General features: G+C 36.5%; 1 protein-coding gene across 1 annotated transcript in view; it reads left to right on the plus strand.

Moving 5' to 3' along the window:
• Window positions 1-19,793, plus strand: part of FAM73A (family with sequence similarity 73, member A) — a 74,857-nt gene that overhangs the window by 6,947 nt on the left and 48,117 nt on the right. Inside the window, exons 2-6 of the mRNA XM_008568361.1 lie at window positions 10,647-10,824; window positions 12,555-12,691; window positions 14,623-14,749; window positions 17,950-18,083; window positions 19,120-19,243. Coding sequence (XP_008566583.1) covers window positions 10,647-10,824; window positions 12,555-12,691; window positions 14,623-14,749; window positions 17,950-18,083; window positions 19,120-19,243 — 700 coding nt within the window. The remainder of the gene's footprint in view (window positions 1-10,646; window positions 10,825-12,554; window positions 12,692-14,622; window positions 14,750-17,949; window positions 18,084-19,119; window positions 19,244-19,793) is intronic.

Consider the following 19,793-nt stretch of genomic DNA (forward strand, 5'->3'; position numbering starts at 1 on the left):
ATTTATTTATTTATTTATTTTTTATTTTTTAAAAGATGACCGGTAAGGGGATCTCAACCCTTGGCTTGGTGTTGTCAGCACCACACTCAGCCAGTGAGCGCACCAGCCATCCCTATATAGGATCTGAACCCGCGGCGGGAGCAACGCTGCGCTCCCAGCGCTGCACCCTCCCAAGTGCGCCAGAGGGCCAGCCCGACGTCTTCACTTGTTAATGGACATTTGGATTGTTTCCTGTACTTTTAAAAATTATAACATTCCTGTATAAGTGTATGGACATGTGTTTTCATTTCTCTTGGGTAAATACTTAGAAGTAGAATGATTGAGTCATAAGACAGGTATACGTTTAATTTTTTAAGAAAATGTCAAACTTTTTCCAAAGTGGTTGTAACATTGTTATGGCCAGTCTTTTTAATTTTAGCCATTCTAATATAGGTTTGTAGTAGAATCTTGTCGTGGTTTTAATTTGCATATCCCTAATGGCTAATGATTTTGTCAGCACCACGCTCAGCCAGTGAGCTAACCGGCCATCCCTATATGGGATCCGAACCCATGGCCTTGGTGTTATCAGCACCGCACTCTACCGAGTGAGCCACGGGCCGGCCCTGTGTTTTTTAAGTTTTAAGTTCTATGATCCATGAATTAATTGTTGTATATGGTGTGAGGTATTGCTTGAGGTTCCATATTTATTGCATATGAATAACCAAATTTTTCGAGCACTGATTGTTGAAAAGACTATTTTTCTCCATTGAATTGCCTTTGCACCTTTGCCAAAAATCAGTCATTCATATATGTGTGGTCTACTTTTCCCTGCTGTTCCAGTGGTTTATTTGTCTCTCTTTATGCCAGTATGACACTGTCTTGTTTATTGTAGCTTTTTAAGTCTTGAAATCAGGTAGTGTTAGTCCTCGAACTTTAGTTTTATCTTTTAAAGTTGTTTTTGGCTATTCTAGGTCCTTTGCGTAGCCATTTGAAATTTAGAATCAGCTATCAGTTTCTACCAAGAAAAGAAAAAAAGTTTGCTAGCACTATCATTGGGATTGCTCTAATCTGTAGATTAATTTGGGGACGTTTGGCATCTTTATCGAGTCTTTCAACCTATAAATGTATTACATCTCTCCATATGTTTAGTTTTTCTTCAACAGGGTTCGCTAGTTTTCAGGGTACATGTCTTTCACATCTTTTGTCAGATTAATCCTTATGCACTTCATATTTTGTTATGCTATTGTAAATGGTATTTTTAAAATTTCAATTTCCAGAAAAAGAAAAACACACACACATAAAAAGAAAAAAAAATTTCAAATTACTTAATAGTATATGGAAATACAGATTTTTGTATATAGATAGTATTCCTCTCTTGTCCACAGAAAACCTGTTCTAAGACCCCCAGTGGATGCCCGAAACCATGGATAGCACCAAACCTTATGGATATGTACTATGCACGAATTTCTTTTTCCTTCTTCACAATTTGATGGATAGAAGATTTGTTCTTACCATAGAACTTAGCAATCTCAGCATATGATTTTTCCCTCATTATTAAGTCAAGAACTTTTGCCTTTTCACTTAAAGGATGCACTGTATAGCTTCTCTTTGGTGTATCTGAATTGCCAGCATCACTACTCTTGCACTTTGGGACCATTATGTATTAAATAAAATAAGAGTTACAAGCACTGCGATACTCAAACAGTTGATCGGATAACTGAAGCCAGCTACTAAATGACGGCCAGTGGATAGTATATATAGCGCGGATGTACTGGACAAAGGGGTGGTTTATGTTCTGGGCAGGATGGAGCAGGACAGTATGACATTTCATCATGCTACTCAGAACGGTGCACAATTGAAAACTTATGAATTGCTTATTTCTGGAATTTTCCGTTTAATATTTTTGGACCGTGGGCAACTGAAACTGCAGAAAATGAAAAACCACACATGAAAGGGGGACTACTGTAGCATGTGTCCTGATGCATCCTCGTTAACCTGTTTATGTACCTACCTCTTGTATTAGTCTAGAAGTGATTTGAATTATCCTGGTTCGTCATTTATTTATCTTTCTATCACAGGCACTACAAAAACATCTGTGACATGGAAGGAGCTTGGTAAATGTGGTGAATAAGGGGGGAGTACTATATTGGTCTTGTATCCTATAAATTTGTTAAACTCACTTACTTATTCTAGTTGCTTTTGGTAAATTCGGTAAGATTTTTTATATAGATGATGTGTGTGTGTTGTTTTTTTTTTTTTGATCATGTGTTTTTAAATGATAATGAATAAAAGTTTTCTTCTGCCATTACGTTATGGTTTGAAAGTTTATATTAATTTGTTCTTTCATTTTTAAAATACTCGTATTATGGAAAATTTTAAGCAAAATAGAATAGTTTAACGAACTCCCATGTGCCTGACAACCAGCCTCAACAGTTAATTCATGGGCAATCATATTTCCTCTGTTCTCCTACACAGTTCTTTCATCCCACTCCCAACTCTCCACTGAATTATTTTGAAGCAAATCCAATATGTCATATTATTTCATCCGTATATACTTCTTTGTATATCTTATCTCTTAAAACATAACTACCACAGCACTACATCCTCCCCAAATAGTAATTTCTTAATAGTATCAGCATCAAATGTTTGTATTTTTCTTATTGTCGTATGAGTATTTTTCTTTTTCTTTTGTTTTTTGGAATTGAGATATCTCTTAAATTTCTTAGGTATCTTTCAATTCTTGAATCTCTTAATCTACAGGCTACCCCTCCATCTTTTTTTTCCCTTTGTATTTTTGTTTATTTATTTTAAATAAGATAACGCAATTTATTTCTTATGGTTTTGGAGGCTGGGAAGTCCAAAGTTCAGGGGGTACATCTGGTGAGGGCCTTCTTCTTGGTAAGGACTCTCCACAGAGTCCTGTGGCAACACAGGGCATCACGTGGCAAGGAGGGGGAAGAGCAAGAGCCCTTTGTATTTATTTTCTGTAGAAGAAACGAGGTTCCTTGTTGTGACAGGATCTTGTTGATTGCATTTGCTCTCAACTACATTTCCTGTGAATTGATAGTTAGATTTGAGTATCAGATCCAGTTTTTCTTTTCCAAAGCTAGATCTTAGGAAGTACGTAATATCAAGTTGGCTCTCTTTTTGTGATGTTATCAGTCTTTGATGGTTATAACCTATGGGTGCTAATTCAAGAGGTTACGAAGTGGTGACATCATTCTTCCCTTCCTCTTTCGTTTATTAGGTATCATAACTCTAGTATAATCATACAAAATAAGAAATTAACATAGGATAATATTCCTAACTACACTATAGACAATTTAGATTTCCTTAGTTTTTCTCCTTATGTCCTTCAGTGTCCAATTCAGGATACCAGGTTGCATTTAGTTGTCAAATCTACTTAGTCTTCTCCAATCTGTAACAGTTCTCTCAGTCTTTCCTTGGCTTTTATGTCCTGACACTTGTGAAGAATACAGGTTAGCTTTTTGTAGAATGACCCTCAGTTGGGTTTGTCTCATGTTTTCTCAGAATTTGGTTGAGGTTATGCATTTTTGGCAAGAGATCATACTGCTTTATATCAGAGGATACATGATGTCTGTATGCCGTTACTGGTGATGTTAATCTTGATCACTTGGTTAAGAGGGTATCTGCCATTTTTTCCACTGATTTTCTCCTTTGTAAATAATAAATTTGGAGGTAGACACTTTGAGACTATGTAAATATCTTGTTTCTCCTTAAATTTTTGCTTACTAATTTTAGCACTTATTTAGATCTTACCTTCAGTAATTACTACTGAAGTGTTTATTGGTGACCTATTTTCCTTATTTCTTCTACATTTATTATTTGAAATTGTTCTGTGAAAAAGAGTTGTCTCTTCTACCCCTTTTAATTTATTTATTCAATTATTTATTTATATCCATTCGATATTTAATTTATTTTGGGGGTTATAATCCAATACTGTCATTTGTTTCTCAAATTGTTCCATCTTGGCTATGGGGAGCTCTTTCAGGTTGGCTCCTATGTCTTTTTGACATTTCCTCTTGATATTTAATTTATTTTGGGGGTTATAATCCAATATTGTCATTTGTTTCTCAAATTTTTCCATCTTGGCTATGGGGAGCTCTTTCAGGTTGGCTCCTATGTCTTTTTGACATTTCCTCTCCTTTTTTCTATCTTTCCTTCTTTTTATTTTTTTATTTATTTATTTTTTTGTCTTTTTCCATGTCCGGCAATGGATCGCAACCCTCAGTGTCGCCCCCGTACCGGACCGGGACTGGCAATGGAATCGCAGCCCTCAGTGTTGCTCCCGCGCCTCGCTCAGCCAGTGAGCGGGAACCGGTCTGTATGTGGGATCCGAACCCTCGGTGGGAGCGCCGCCGCGCTTCCCAAGCGGCGCACTATAGCAGTGCGCCACCGGGCCGGCCCTCCTTCTTTTTATTTTTCCTCCAGGTTCATCTTGTATTTTCTGTGTTCTAGTCCTGGAATCAAACACTTCTCCAAAAAGCTTTGGTTCTCTTTAGTGGAGAATATCATTTAGAAACTAAGATCTGGATTTTAGGTGTGTGCAGTGCTACTGAGATGTCACTAGATTCTCTTAGGAAACAGAGCTGTGAAATATATGAATGCATACTAATACATGTATGCACACACAGCTATATTTCTGAATTTGTCTATCTGTATATACATGTTTAAAAAAATGAGTTCATATTAATACTTCTGACTTCAGTCCAACAACACAAGTTTCATTTTAGCATCCTTACTTTGCTCATTTGTAACTTCTTTCTCTCTTTTCTTTTTTTCTTTCAACAGAGTAAATATTCTTACTCACGGAAAGTATAAATGGAAGGTTTCAGAATAAAGTGGGAAGATCTCTGCGCTCTCCAGTCAATTCTTTCTGTCTTAAATGATGGTGGCCTTCTCCCACCTGTGGTTCCCAAGGCCACCCATAGGGTCATCTGCACTTCAGACCCGTGGGGTATAAGAAATCAGAACATTTTTTTTTTGTTGCCAGCCCTGAAAGTAATGTTCATCACCTGTTCATATTCCTCTGAACAGACCTGAGTTACACGGTTGTGCACATAAGGCAGGAAGTTGAGTATGGCTGATATCTGTGCAAGAGAAAAGAGTGTGGTTTTTGAAAAATACGAAGGTAGTCTCTGCCATACAGGATTTCTCCCCTTTGTGAATTCTCTGATGTCTGCTGAGGTGTGACTTCTGACAGATATTTCCACATTCATTACAGTTGGCCTGTGTGAATTCTCTGATGTCTGCTGAAGAGTGATTTCTGGTGAAAGATTTTTCTAGTCATTTCGTCCATAGGGACTTTCCCCTGTGTAAATTCTTTGATGCAGAGTAAGGTCTGACTTCTTGTAGGCTCTGGTCTGGAGGTTCTTATGTCGGCTCTGCTTCTTGCTCCAGCTTGAAGATCACCTAAGGTTTGGTAATGCAGTGCCTTGATGACACCAGGCTGCTGTAGGTCTCCAGCATCATCCTTATACAAGGCCCTTTGAGCATCATACAGGTCCTGACACTCCTTACAAGTGAAATCCACAGCCACGTTCTTTTTTTTTGTTCTTTTTTGAGACCGGCCGCACCACACTCCGCCAGTGAGCACACCGGCCATCCCTATATAGGATCCGAACCCACGGCCGGAGCGCTCCTGCGCTCCCAGCGCTGCACTCTCCCGAGTGCACCATGGGCTCGGCCCCACAGCCACGTTCTTAAACAACACCAACTCCTTCAGGGACACAGTACCCAACTCCAGAATCTGAGGAGCAGCATGGGGGTAGCTGCAGCATCTGAAATTTCCAGGCAAAAACTCTAACTTTTTCTAACAGTGAGACACTGGCTTTCATTACTACAGTATATTATTTATTTATAATATATTTATTTTCTATAATATCTGTTGTACATATAAAGTAGTTTCAGAATTGCTACCCCAGTAATAAATAAATTTACCAACTAGATTACAGTGTTTGTGTATAATTCTTTTTGTCTTTAGCCTAATGGTATGCAGTTAAAATGCTGTTACTTAAATCAGTACCTTTCTTTCCCACCCTTTTTAGTATGTTTATGTCCTTTATTTGTAACAGTTTGATTTCTGTCACAGTCTGTAATCTGTGTTGGGTTTCCCCCACTTCCTGGTTGACTTTTAAAAATTTACATGTAGTGCAATTTGTTCTTTGTTATGCACAGTTCTGTGGGTTTTGAGAGATGTGCAGTCATGTATTTATCACCACAGTAGCAAACAGAACAGTTCTGTAACCCCCAAAAGTCATTGTGCTGTCCCTTTATAGTCACGTCATCATCCCCTAACCCCCTGGCTACTGTTGATCTGTTTTTTGTCCCTATAATTTTGCCTTTACCACAGTGTCATATAAATGGAATTATACAGTGTATGATCTTTTGAAATTGGCTTCTTTCACTTAATGTAATGCATTTGAAAGTCACTCACATTGTTGCATGTCTGAATAGTTTGTCCCTTTTTATTTCGCTGTATGGATATACTGCCATTTCTTTATTCTTTCACCTGCTGAAGGACATCCAGGTTGTTTCTGGTGTTTGGTGATTATGAGGTAATGCAGATTTTCTCCTGTGTTTTCTTCTAGAAATTTCTTTGTTTAATTTTCTTTTTACCTTTGACAAAAATAGGTTGATTATTTTGTGTGGGGTTTTTCTGAGCTCTCTATTCTGTTGCATTGATCTATATATCTGTTTTTTCACCAATGCCACATTGTCTTGATTATTGTTGCTTTATAGTTATGTCTTGAAATTGGGTAGTTTAAGTTCTACTAGGTTGTTCTTTTTTCAAAATTATTTTGGCTATTCTAGTTCCTTTGCCTTTTCCTGATTTAAAAAATAAAACCATCAATATCTACAAACAATTTTGCTGGGATGTGATTAGGATTATGTTTCTATAGACCAAATTGAGAGAAATGAAACCTTACAATCTGTGGATATGGTGTATCTCTCCCTTTATCATCTTTGATTTCTTTTATCAGTGTTTTGTTGTTATCTAGCACAGATTTTGTTAAATTTATCTCTAAGTTTTTTCTTTTTCTTGGTGCTGTTATAAATAGTATTGCTTTTTAAATTTCAAAATTCAGTTGCTTATTGCTATCATAGAAAGGTTGCTGATATTTTTATATTGACTTTATATCCTGTTATCCTTGCTAAACTTATCTACTAGCTCTAGAAGCTTTTTTGTAGATTTTTTGGAACTTACTTTTTTTTTTTTTTTAGCAGCTGGCTGGTTCAGGGAGCTGAACCCTTGACCTTGGTTTTATAGCATCATGCTCTAATTAACTGAGCTAACCGGCCAGGATGGAACTTTCTATATGGACAGTTATGTCATCTGTGAATAGAGACAGTTTTATTTCTTCATTTTCAGTGTGTTTTCCTTTTATTCCTGTTTCTTGACTTTTTGCAGTGGAAATACTTCTGGTATGACATTGCTGAAAAGACATCCTTGCCTTGTTCATGATCTTATGGGGAAAGCATTTGGTCTTTCATCATTAAGTATGATATTAGTTATAGGTTTTTTTATAGGTGCCCTTTATCAGATTGAGGAATTTCCCTTTTGTATTAGTTCTCCAGAGTTGCCAAAACAAATTACCACAAACTTGGTGGCTTAAAGCGACAGAAATTCATTCTTTTATAGTTATGGAAATCATGGTGTAGCTGAGCCAGATTTCCTCCGAAGTTTCTAGAGGAGAATCCTTCCTTGCCTTTTCCAGCTTCCGGTGGCTCCAGGCATTCCTTTCCTGTGATAGTATAACTCCAGTCTCTTTACATGACCCTTCCTTTTGTGTCTCTGGTCCTTTTCCATCTCTTATAAGGACACTCTTACTGGATTTAGGGGACCTCCTTCCAATCTAGTATGATCTCATCTGGATTCTTACCTTAATTACATTGGCAAAGACCTATTTTAAAATAAGATCACATTCTAATGTTCCACATGAACATGAATTATGCTGGGACACTGTTCAACCCAGTATACTTTCTATTCCTAACCTGGTGAGGATTTTTTAAAAATCATAAATGGATGTTGAATATTTTTAAAGGCTCTTTTTGCATCTACTGAGATACTATTATGGCTTTTCTTGGTTGATTTTTTTTTTTTTTCCTTTTTTGTCTTTTTTACTGACCGGTAACCGGATCGCAACCCTCGGTGTCGCGTCCGCACCGCGCTCAGCCAGTGAGCGGGAACCGGTCTCCACATGGGATCCGAACCCTCGGCGGGAGCGCCACTGCGCTCCCAAGCGGTGCACTCTCCAGTGTGCCACCGGGCCGGCCCGACTTTGTTTTGTTTTTTTGGTGGTTGGCCAGTAATAAATACAGTAGTTGATTTTATTTTTTTTTTTTTTTTTGTCTTTTGTCTTATTTTTCCGTGTCCGGCAACGGATTGCAACCCTCAGTGTTGCCCCCGTACCGGACCAGGGACCGGCAACGGGATTGCAAACCTCGGTGTTGCTCCCACGCCTCGCTCAGCCAGTGAGCGGGAGCCGGTCTGTATGTGGGATCCGAACCCTCGGGCGGCAGCGCTGCCGCGCCTCCTAAGCGGCGCACTATCCAGTGCGCCACTGGGCCGGCCCCAGTAGTTGATTTTTAAATGTTGAACTGGGTTTGCATTCCTAGGATACATACCACTTGGTTATATATATTACTCTTTTTTGTATATTGCCAGATTTGATTTGTTAATATTTTTTGGAGGATTTTTTGCATTTATCAATGAAGGATATTAGTCTATTAGTAGTTTTATTTTTTGTGATGTCTTTGGTTCTGATATTAATAGTAATACTGGCTTCATAACACAATTGAGAAGTATTCCTTCATTGTATGGAACTGAAACTTCTTCCTTAACTATTTTGTAGAATTTAGCCTTCAGTTTTCTTTGTTGGAAGGTTTTAACTACATATTCAATTTCTTTGATATGTAACTACTCATGTTATCTTTTTTTTCCTGAGTTAGTTTTGATAGTTTGTGTCTTTCAAGGGATTTGGTTCATTTCATCTAGGTTTTTGGATTTATAGACATAGACTTGTTCATAGTAATCCTTTTTTTTTTTTTTTTTAATCCTTTTTACATCTGTGAGGTGTGTACTAATGATCTCTCTTTTCTGATATTGGTAATTTGTGTCATCCCCCCCTTTTTTTTTTCTCGTTGATTAAACTGGCTAGAAGTTTGTTAGTTTTATTGATTTGTTTTATGTTTCACTGATTTCTGCTTTAACCTCTATTACTTTTTATCTCCTGCTTGGTTTGGGTTGAATTTGCTCTTTTTCTAGTTTCTTAAATTGAAAGCTTAGGTTACTGATTTGATACCTTCTTTTCTTACTATAAGCATTTGATGATATAAATTTCTCTCTAAAGTTAAAGCTGCATCCCAAAGTTTAAGACTTGTTCTTTACTGGGGATAAAGAAGGGTATTGGTGCAGTTTCATGCCCCTCCACAGAAGCTGCTGTGTCCCTCTCCCAGTTCTGTAACATTAGGGAGCCCTACTTAGGACTCTGGCAATCTTTTCTGTGAGTGCCTGCTATGATTTGTGAATATAAAACCCGGAAAAAGTTGTGGATTACCCCTATATATGCAGCATCTCTGCCCCTGGAGGAGGCATTATCCTCTCTCAACAGTGCACACTCAGTCTCCATCAGTTTGCCAACCATGCTAGCCAACCTCTTCTTACTGATGTACTGCTGTATCTTGTCCCTGTAAGCCAATGCTGATGTCTTATCTCTCCCAGCAATTACCCGTGTCTCCTTAGTTTTGGTGCCCTCTGATCTCAGCATTCTGATTGGTTTAAGAAAAGTTGAGAACTTGCCTTTTGTCTGGCTTTATCTTATTGTAAGTGGAAGTTGGAAGTGATGCTCTTTTCAACTCTCTACATCCCAAGCTAAGTTCATTTTAGAGTTCTTCTGCATTTTGGGTGATCAATAGTCTCTATCCCCAAGAGAAAGTTAATCACCTCTTGCTCTTTTGTTAGTTCTTAGTACTTTGTATAACTGTATTTATCACGTCATACTGTAATTATTTGCCAATATATCTGTCTTCACCATTAGTTAGCGTACTGCTTGAGGGAATCAAGATCTGTGACCTCTGTATACCCAGTGCTTCCTGATCATCGTAGGCACTCAAATATGCTTGTGAAATAGAATTACAATAAGATTTTAATTTATAGCACAGTCCTAGTATTTTGTAAGATTCCGAGTAAATATTTGTTGAATAATTCATGAATGAAATAGCTTATTTAGATGGTATTTAGAAATTGAGTTAACTTCTGTTTGCTCAAATTTCCACATAGTTTAAGAGAATTTGGCCTAATTTAAAAGTCTAATTTAATCATTTTCTGTAATTAAAAATCTTGCTATGATTCAGACAGAAGATTCAGTTGCATGAATTAACCATTAGTTCCTCAAAAATATTAATGGGGTTGAATTATTATGTGCACCCATTGACTTTTTGGGTAATATTATTTACCTGAGAACCTCAGAGCAGTGGATAATAAATTATTAAAAAGTTTTTAAAAATCAAAATGGGGTAGCTGTCATTGAAAGAGAGAAATTATTTTCTCTTGGTAGTATTTGGAAATAGATTAAGTTTAGTTCTTATGTCTTTAAGTAAACAAATAAAGAGACTTTTTTCAATCTAACTGCATCTTTTTCCAGATCAGATTTTCATCAGTAGCTAAAAAATTGTTTGTGGTAACTGCAGTGAGTACTGTATCTATAATTTTTCTGGCCCATCACTTTAAAAGACGACGTGGAAAGAAGAAAGGAAAAATATTGCCGTGGGAACCAGAGCACCTCATACTTGAATACACTAAAAGAGCAGTATCAGACAAAGGTATGTAGAAATAGCTGAATTAAGTCTGCAAAATAAATTTTAGGTATAAATCATAATTGGAATGCAGTGATTTTAGTGTTTTAGTTTCCAAAATTTTCTTCCTTAATATTTAACTCCCAAGTAGTACAGATTCATTTTAGAAAGATCAGAAAATACAGATAAGCAAATAGAAAAAATTAAAATCACTTGAAATTCTACCACCCAGAAATAACTACTGATAATATGTACTGTGCTATTTTATGTAAGAGACTTGGTATATAAAGGATTTTGGTATCCACGGGGGAGGGGGAACGCAGACAGGGGATCCTGTAACCAGTCCTCCAAAGGACAGATGTACTTTGGTGTATTTCTGTGCATTTATATTTGCATTTAAACATCATATTGAGACATAAAACTTTATATGCAAGTAAATTATTTATATTTTTAAAGTAAAATTGTGATTATATGTTTTGAAACCTGCTTTTAAAATATTTGACAGTATGTGTATGTCTTCCCAGGTCAATAAGTATATCTCCATGTTATCATTTTTAATGTGTAATTGGTGTTAAATTTGTACAAATGTACCCCAATTTATTTAATTATTTCCCTATTTTTCCCTTTAGGATGTTTGTATTTTTCTTGGCTTACATATATTTGTCTATTTCCTTATATATAAAGTTCTAGAAGTAGAATTGCTAGTCTTAAAGGATCTTTAATTTTTATTAGAGATATGGTACATATTGCCAAATTGTATCAATAAAAATAATTTCTTTTTTTTAAAAAGATGACCGGTAAGGGGATCTCAACCCTTGACTTGGTGTTGTCAGCACCACGCCCAGCCAGTGAGACAACCGGCCATCCCTATATAGGATCCGAACCCGTGGCCTTGGTGTTATCAGCACCGCACTGTACCGAGTGAGCCATGGGCCGGCCCAATAAAAATAATTTCTTAAGCATACTGAATTCCTTAGTTTTTATTATTTAGTGTATGGTATACCTTTGTGATTCATTTGTCCAGCAGATAATTAATGAGTGACTGTTTTGTGCCAAGTGCAGTCAACATTACAACAGTAATGATTGCTGTTACTCAGTGAGGTTTTATTAGGTCCCACCTAAGTGCTACGTATCCAATGCTTTATTAACCTTTAAAGCAATCCTTTGAATTAGGACTGTAATTCTGTGTTATTGTTCCCATTTTGTACATAAATAAACTGAGATATGGAAAAGTTAAGTGACTTGCCCATGGTCATTTAACTTAGGAGTGTCAAGATTTGAATCCAGAAATATCTTAACTGCTGCATTATGAAAAACCAAGACATGATATCTGCCCAAAAGAATGGATAGAGGGGTAGAGGAGACCAGGAGCGAAAAAAACTAATTCCAATATAATGTGATGTGGATAACATTTAGATGTAATTCAGGAAAGGAAGTGCTTATATTTTGTTAAATTTACAATTTGAAGGTCCATAGTTGCCGGTGTTTTTATACTGATTACAATAGATCATTCAAATACCACCCTAATTAGTTATGTAAATATTTTACTCTTGATTTCAGAAGCAGATTTTAGCAGTATTAAAAACATAGAGATGTAGATTTTAATGATGGTGTACGTTAAATAATTTATACGTTGAATGTAGTGTGTTTTAAAATCAGAAGCTTTCTGAATGAATATAATATAAACTTTGAAATTTTACCTGAAATTTATCATTGGAATTATTGATACATTTAATATTAGTATGTTTGTTTGATAGGTTCAAGTTGTTCCAGTAGTAGACAGAATTTGACATTATCTTTAAGTTCTACCAAAGACAAAGGATCTCAGTCTTGTAACTATGTTAATGGAGGACTTTTCAGTAAATACTCGGGTTCTGCACAGAGTTTGGCTTCCGTAAGTAAAGAAAAAAATTATCATTTTTCTTATGTTTGTTTATCTTGTTATCTATTAGTTTAAGTGTTATACTAAACACTTTTAGCTCTTAGTATGAAAAGAACCTTAAGGAATCATCTTGTTGAGTCTGCTTTCTTCAGGCAAGTAAAAGTATCTTTTTGCTAATTATTCAGCCAGTTTGGTTCCTGGTTTCTTTGAGTAAGTGATGTGGTCCCAGGAGGTCCTATGAGAATGTGTCGATGAGGAAGTGTTGCTTCAAAATTAGAAATTCTGGAAGAAGCTAGATGATGCAGCTGGACTTTGTGCTAGGTCACAAAAGTCATTTGGTGAGCCTGCTTAGGTAGAAGTGTTTGGCTTGCTGAAGCCAAGTCTGAGGTTCCTCACCTCCTTCTTTGGAGCATTAATATAGTATTGACTAACAAGCAGGAGACCTCCCTTCTTCTTTGAAGCATTAATATAATTTTGATTGAGAGCTGAGGAACAAAATTAGTATTTGTTTAAAAATAATGTAGTTTGAACATTAATTTTAAAAAATAGGTATGATATGCCCTTGCTACTAAATATAGAAGAGGCAAAAGAATGTACAGTGAAAAAATGAGTTCCTGATCCACTCAATTCCCCTCCTTGGAGATGAACAGCATTGACAATTTTTTATGTATTTTCCAGGGAGTGTGTGCCTCTACCATTATGTATATTCACTTTTTCTTAATAGTTTGTCGAACACCATATTCTGTTCCACACCTTGCTTCTATATATCACTGGAATATAGAGCTGGCCCATTCTGTAATGCCTAAAAATATACTAAATTCTTAAAGACTCTTCTAGGGTAGGGACATCTAGATGAAAGATCTACAGACTTTCAGTTCTTCTGTGAAACTGAGCAGGATAATGAAGAATATGCCTATTACATAATCTCGTCTTCCATAGTGTCAGAGAAGTGCCTCTTTTTTCAATTTTCTCATCTGAAAGTTGAAGCTGTTCTTCTTGAGTGGAAGTCTTCAGAATCACTACATTGTACTCACCTCAGCCAACCTAGTCATTCTTTGCTGGGGCTGAGATTTCTGCCTCTTAAGTACATAATGAGTGCCTAAATTAGGGTGATGACAACAGGAGTGGAGAGGAGGGGCCAGAGACTACAAAACTTGGTGACTGGGTATGAGTGGTGTGGGAAGAGATATCAAAGATGACTTCCTGTTTTCTTGTTTGAGAAATTATGGGAATGGAAGAACTATTAGTGAACTTAGGAGTTTTTGTTGTGGGAAGATCTTGAGTTCCTTTTTTGATATAGTCAGTTTGAAATGCCAGCAGAACAGCCAAATAGAGTCACCTAATACATGAGAATGTGTGCCTAGTTTCTCAAAAGAGTACAGAATTGGAGTTAGGGATTTGGGAGTCATTTGCATAGAGATAATTGAAATATTGGCTCAGTGGACCTTGCTAGGGAAGGGCACATACAGAGATGATAGAGGGTTTTCAGTTGAAGTTATCATTTAGCAGAAAGTCAGTATTGTAAAAAAATTCTAAAAGGAAAGAAAGCTACCTTCCTTAAATCAAAGTAGGGTAGATAAGATTTGTAAGTACATGCTTAAAACAGTAAACAATATAAAAATAATTGCCATATTTTTGATGGAGATAACTGATTTATGTTCAAAATTTTGTTCTACTTGTGGTTTTTTTGTTTGTTTGTTTGTTTTGGCAACTGGCCAGTGTGGGATCTACTTGTGTATTTTTGAGGAAACAGGCTCAGAGTATTTAGGGTCATATGACTCTTAAGTTTCAGTGAATATAATCAGATTTATTTCTTCAGGTAGAAATTACATAGATGGTTTTACCAGGATTAGGATTTATATAAATAATTTATAAATACAAAAGATTACAACATACTATCATAGGAGAGATTTTGAAGTAACTTCTGTCAATCTTCATTTTAGGTCCAGAGTGTCAATTCTTGTCATAGCTGTGCTTGTGGCAATTCTAACCCCTGGGACAAAGCAGATGAAGATGACATTAAACTTGTTAATATTCCTGTGACCACTCCTGAGAACTTATACTTAATGGGTAGGAATAACATGATGAAGTTTTAAGATATTGTGCTCACATTTTATTTGAAACTAAAAAACAGTGAATTGTTCTGAGAGAAGTGACAATAATTTTTAAATGTTCATATATCTGTTGAATCTAGTCTATATAACATAACCCCTTGTATTAGTTTCCTGAAGTTGTTGTAATAAATTACAACAAACTTGGTGGCTTATAACAACAAATTTATTCACTCAGAGTTCTGGAGGCCAGAAGCCTGATATCATTATCACTAGGCTGAAATCAGGGTGTCAGTAGAGCCATGCTTCCTCTGCAAGTCAAGGGAGAATCTGTTCCTTGCCTCTTCCAGCTTTTGGTGGCTATCGGCATCCCTTGTTTTGTGGCCATATCACTCTACTCCCTGCTTTTGTCTTCATATCACATTCTCCTCTATGTGTATCAAATTTCCCTGTACCTCTCTTTTATAAGGACCCTTGGGATTGGATTTAGGGCTCATCAGATAATCCAGGATAATCTCCCCATGATAGAATCCATAACTTAATCACTCTTAATCACTCAGAGTAATCTACCTTACTCTGTTAAGGTAACATTTAGTTTCTAGGAATTTAGGACCTGTTATCTTTGGGTGGCCATTATTTAGCTTACTATACTAATCTAAGCTAATCTGTTGACCCTTATCTGATGAATCTGTTAGAATCCACTTTACTTAATCTGGTTTTATTTAGCTATAATTTGTATTTTCCTTATATCCAGAACAAATTTTAAACAGAAAGAAGGCCATCTGTGTTTCATATGTCAGTATTTCTCTTGGCTTGACCATGAGCATGCCTAGGAAATCTCACTGGAGCCCTGGAGAAGAATCAAATGAACCTAATACTAAATCAGACGGTTCAAATGCTTTTGCCTATTCTTCTCTGTTCTGTTTTAAGCTATATTTTATATTATATTTCTTATAATGGAAATGAGAGCTAAATAAAAAAATACAACCAAAAAACCTTGATGTGACCCTGGCCAGTGAGAAACGGGTTGATGACGTGGTGGAAGGACTCTGTGTTTCTGAATGCATTCCCACACTCTAGAATAGTTAATCTATTTAATCTCCAGTGGTGTCACAGTACGTACTCCTTCTGTGGGGAATGAAGGAAGAGTAGTTCATTTTTGTAAGTCTCTAGAGAATTATACGTGGTGGAAGGACTCTGTGTTTCTGAATGCATTCCCACACTCTAGAATAGTTAATGTATTTAATCTCCAGTGGTGTCACAGTAGGTACTCCTTCTGTGGGGAATGAAGGAAGAGTAGTTCATTTTTGTAAGTCTCTAGAGAATTATGCTCACTGTGTTTCTAGATTACTCTATGTCCAATAAACCTAAACTCACAGCTTCTATTAGAATACTAAGAATTCTAGTTAAAGAGAAATAGAGGAAAACTAGGGAAGCTCAGGAGGTCTCTGTGTCATAGAATTGATTGGTAGGAGCCCTATGGATCACGTAGTCTAATTACCCATCTATTGTTTCAGTTTCCTTTATAAAATTCATGGCATTGAAAAAGGATTGGAGACATATGTTTGACTTCCTTTTACAAAACTGATATGTGGTAGTCTGGACCATGTTCTATATGGAAGTGGGGCATGGTACTTCCGGAGGAGGTGACGTTTATCTTTGGACAACTCTGCTGTTAGATAATTCTGTGTTCAGCCAAAATAACCAGATGGAGAGCAAATAGTATAAGAAAAGGATAAAGTAATTAAAGTTGTATAACTTGGAGAAAGGAGGATAGATAGTGACATAATTGTGTATAAATTTTTTATTTTTATTTATTATTATTATTATTATTATTATTTTTTAAAAAGATGACCGGTAAGGGGATCTTAACCCTTGACTTGGTGTTGTCAGCACCACGCTCACCCAGTGAGCAAACCGGCCATCCCTATATGGGATCCGAACCTGTGGCCTTGGTGTTATCAGCACCGCACTCTCCCAAGTGAGCCACAGGCCGGCCTGTATAAATTTTTTAAAAGAAAGATCAAAAAGCTATCCTGACCAGCTGGTTAGCTCAATTGGGAGAGCATGGTACTGCTAGGACCAAGGTTACAAGTTCGGATCCCTGTACCAGCCAGCTGCCAGAAAACAAACAAACAAACAAACGTGTGTGAACAAAAAGCCATCCTTTGCTACAAAAAACTAAACAAGAAGGAAAGGCCTGCATTGCATTTAAAAACATTTTATTTGTTTAGAGTTGTAGGTTCTACAGATAATTGAAGAAGTGACTTTAGAGGAGAGCTGTTCTTTACTTACACTATCTTAAAAACATCTGAGAATGACTTGCTTGGATTCTTAAGCAGCTTCCAAAGATCTTTTTCTTTTATATGTGTAGAAAAGTCAAACTTATAAAATATTTTGGTTTTGTTTGAAGTGAATAATTATTTTGATAAGCCTTTTTTTTTTTTTTTTTTAAATTTGGAGAAAAAGAGGCACACATTCACCTTTTTCCCCCACAAAAGTTTTCTTTCGGCAAGGATATGAAGTTCCTACTTGGACTGTAACTAACTCTTTATGGGTTCATTCAATATCTTTTAGATTTTTAACTCTGGCCCACCAATTTGTACATCCAAATTAGCAAATTGAGATCATAGTGGTTTAGGATACCCAATGGGGGAAAAGAGATGGAAAAGACTTCATTTTGGACTACTAGGCTATTATCTTTCATCTCAGTTTCACTGCCTGCTCCTGAGAACTTATAAACCTGATAGCTTCCTGAAAACTAGTTTCTTCTATTTATTTATCAGTTTTCTTTTTAATTTAGGGGGACATGTTGAAACATATTTGCATGACTATAAAAATTAAACATAACTGTTAAATTTTTGATGAATTTGTTATATTGTTCTGGAAGAATTCTAAGCACCATATACATTTGAGTTACATTTTTAAAAAATGAAAACATATTGGCTATTTTCCCTCTGATTTTTGGTTGGCTAGAACTGTAGGCCCAGAATATATTGAGAAATCAATCATTTCATTATTCATTAATTAATCAGTGTGTCTTATTGATCATTTAGATTATACTCTGAAGTGATGTGAGTATAAAATTATTCTTTAGTACCAAAATTACAGTCAAACTGTGCCACTGGTGATAATTGTATGAAAACATTTCAGATCCCAATTAATTTTATTTTGGCTTTGTTTTTACTCATTTACAATTGTTCTGTTCTTAATTTTCAGGTATGGAATTGTTTGAAGAGGCATTGCGTCGATGGGAACAAGCTCTAACCTTTCGCAATAGACAGGCTGAAGATGAGGCCTGCAGTTCCATTAAACTGGGTGCAGGAGATGCCATTGCTGAAGAAAGTGTAGATGTAAGGGTAATTTTTTTGATAGTGGTCTTCATAATATTGGAAGAATCAAACTATTTAATGTTGATTCAGTGTACTTTCTGTGGCATTAAATAGAACTGTTTGTTTTCTTCTTTGGGACTATGTTGGGTGTTTTATATTGGGGTTTTTCTGTTCAGTTAGTTGTTAAATATTAGGTTTGCCATTTATGATCAAGTTTCCTGACTTTCCTAGGAAATGTAAAGGAACTTTTGAAAGTCTGTTTTTCCTTCGGTATAATTAAGTGCCATTATGTTAATAAGAATCACATAGAGGTAGAGCTGGACTGGTCCTTATTGGTCATTTAGAAAGGCTAGTGGTTCTCAAACTTGAGCATGCTTCAGAATTTCCTGGAGGGCTTATTAAAACAGATTTAGGGACTCCACCCCGAGGGTTTGTAATTCAGTAGGATTGAGGTAGATCCGAACAATTTGCATTTTTAACAAGTTGATAAGTTTAACAAGTGATAATAAAACAAGTTTAACAGGTGATAATGATGCTGTTGGTTCAGGGACCTTACTTTGAGAACCCCTTACATAGTCTAATTCCTTAATTTTATACTTACAGAAACTGAATTCTTGAGAACTTAGATGATTTTGCCAAAGACAAGGCTAGAACGCAGGCCTCCTGACTTCTACTATAGTGCTCTGTCCACTACCTAACTGTAGTTTTTTATAGCCCTCACTTTTCCTGACTTTTATTTAAAAGTGGAAAATGTTTAGATTTTTTTTTTTTCCCTTTTTGTCTTTTTTTTCATGACCGGCAACAGATCGCAACCCTCAGTGTCGTGCCAGTACTGGACTGGGACCGGCAACGGGATCGCAACCCTCGGTGTTGCGCCCGCACCTTGCTCAGCCAGTGAGCGGCCGGTCTGTACGTGAGATCCGAACCCTCGTCGGTAGCGCCGCCGCGCTCCCAAGCGGCGCACTGCAGCAGTGCGCCACCGGGCCGGCCCGAAAATGTTTAGAATTTTAATATTTGAGTCTAATATTTGCCGTGTGTACTTTTTTCCTCCTTGTAGGATATTATTAGTACTGAATTTATCCATAAACTTGAAGCTTTGCTGCAAAGAGCATATCGTCTACAAGAGGAGTTTGAAGCCACCCTTGGGGCATCTGATCTTAACTCCCTTCCTAATGATATTGGTAAGATGGATATTTTATATGGTTTTTATGAAATGTATGATTTTCTTCTTTTATATTCTTGGAATCATTTGCTTAAGTGTCTCATATATTAATAGTTTACATATTTTTTTATAAAATAGCCAAGAGAAAAAAAAATTGTATCATTTTTTTTTCTTCCAGTTTTATTTTTCAGGTGAACTAACTGCCCTTAAAACTAAACTGCCCATTCTGGCCTCAGACTTGGAAGTCCTTGAAAACGAGGATATTTCAGTGGTCAGTGTCAGTGGGGGGTGGGAGGAGAGAGCAAAAGGAGATCCTCAGAGAGCTCTTTGCCATGAGTCTAGCGCTAGCTGTTACATTTAGGCAAAACTTTAGAGTCTTCTTTCCCTTTTATGACAGATTTTGTTAAAAGTACAAAATGGTTTAATTTTCTATTCTGTCAACTTTTTTTTTTTTTTTTTAATTTTTATTTTGTCAATATACAATGTATATGATTATTATGGCCCTTCACCGACACCTCCCGCCCTCCTCCCTCTCTCCCCTCCCCCCCAAGAATGTCCTTTCCGTTTGC

This window comes from Galeopterus variegatus, unplaced genomic scaffold (assembly GCF_000696425.1).
Source record: "Galeopterus variegatus unplaced genomic scaffold, G_variegatus-3.0.2 Scaffold404, whole genome shotgun sequence".
Taxonomy (NCBI): domain Eukaryota; kingdom Metazoa; phylum Chordata; class Mammalia; order Dermoptera; family Cynocephalidae; genus Galeopterus; species Galeopterus variegatus.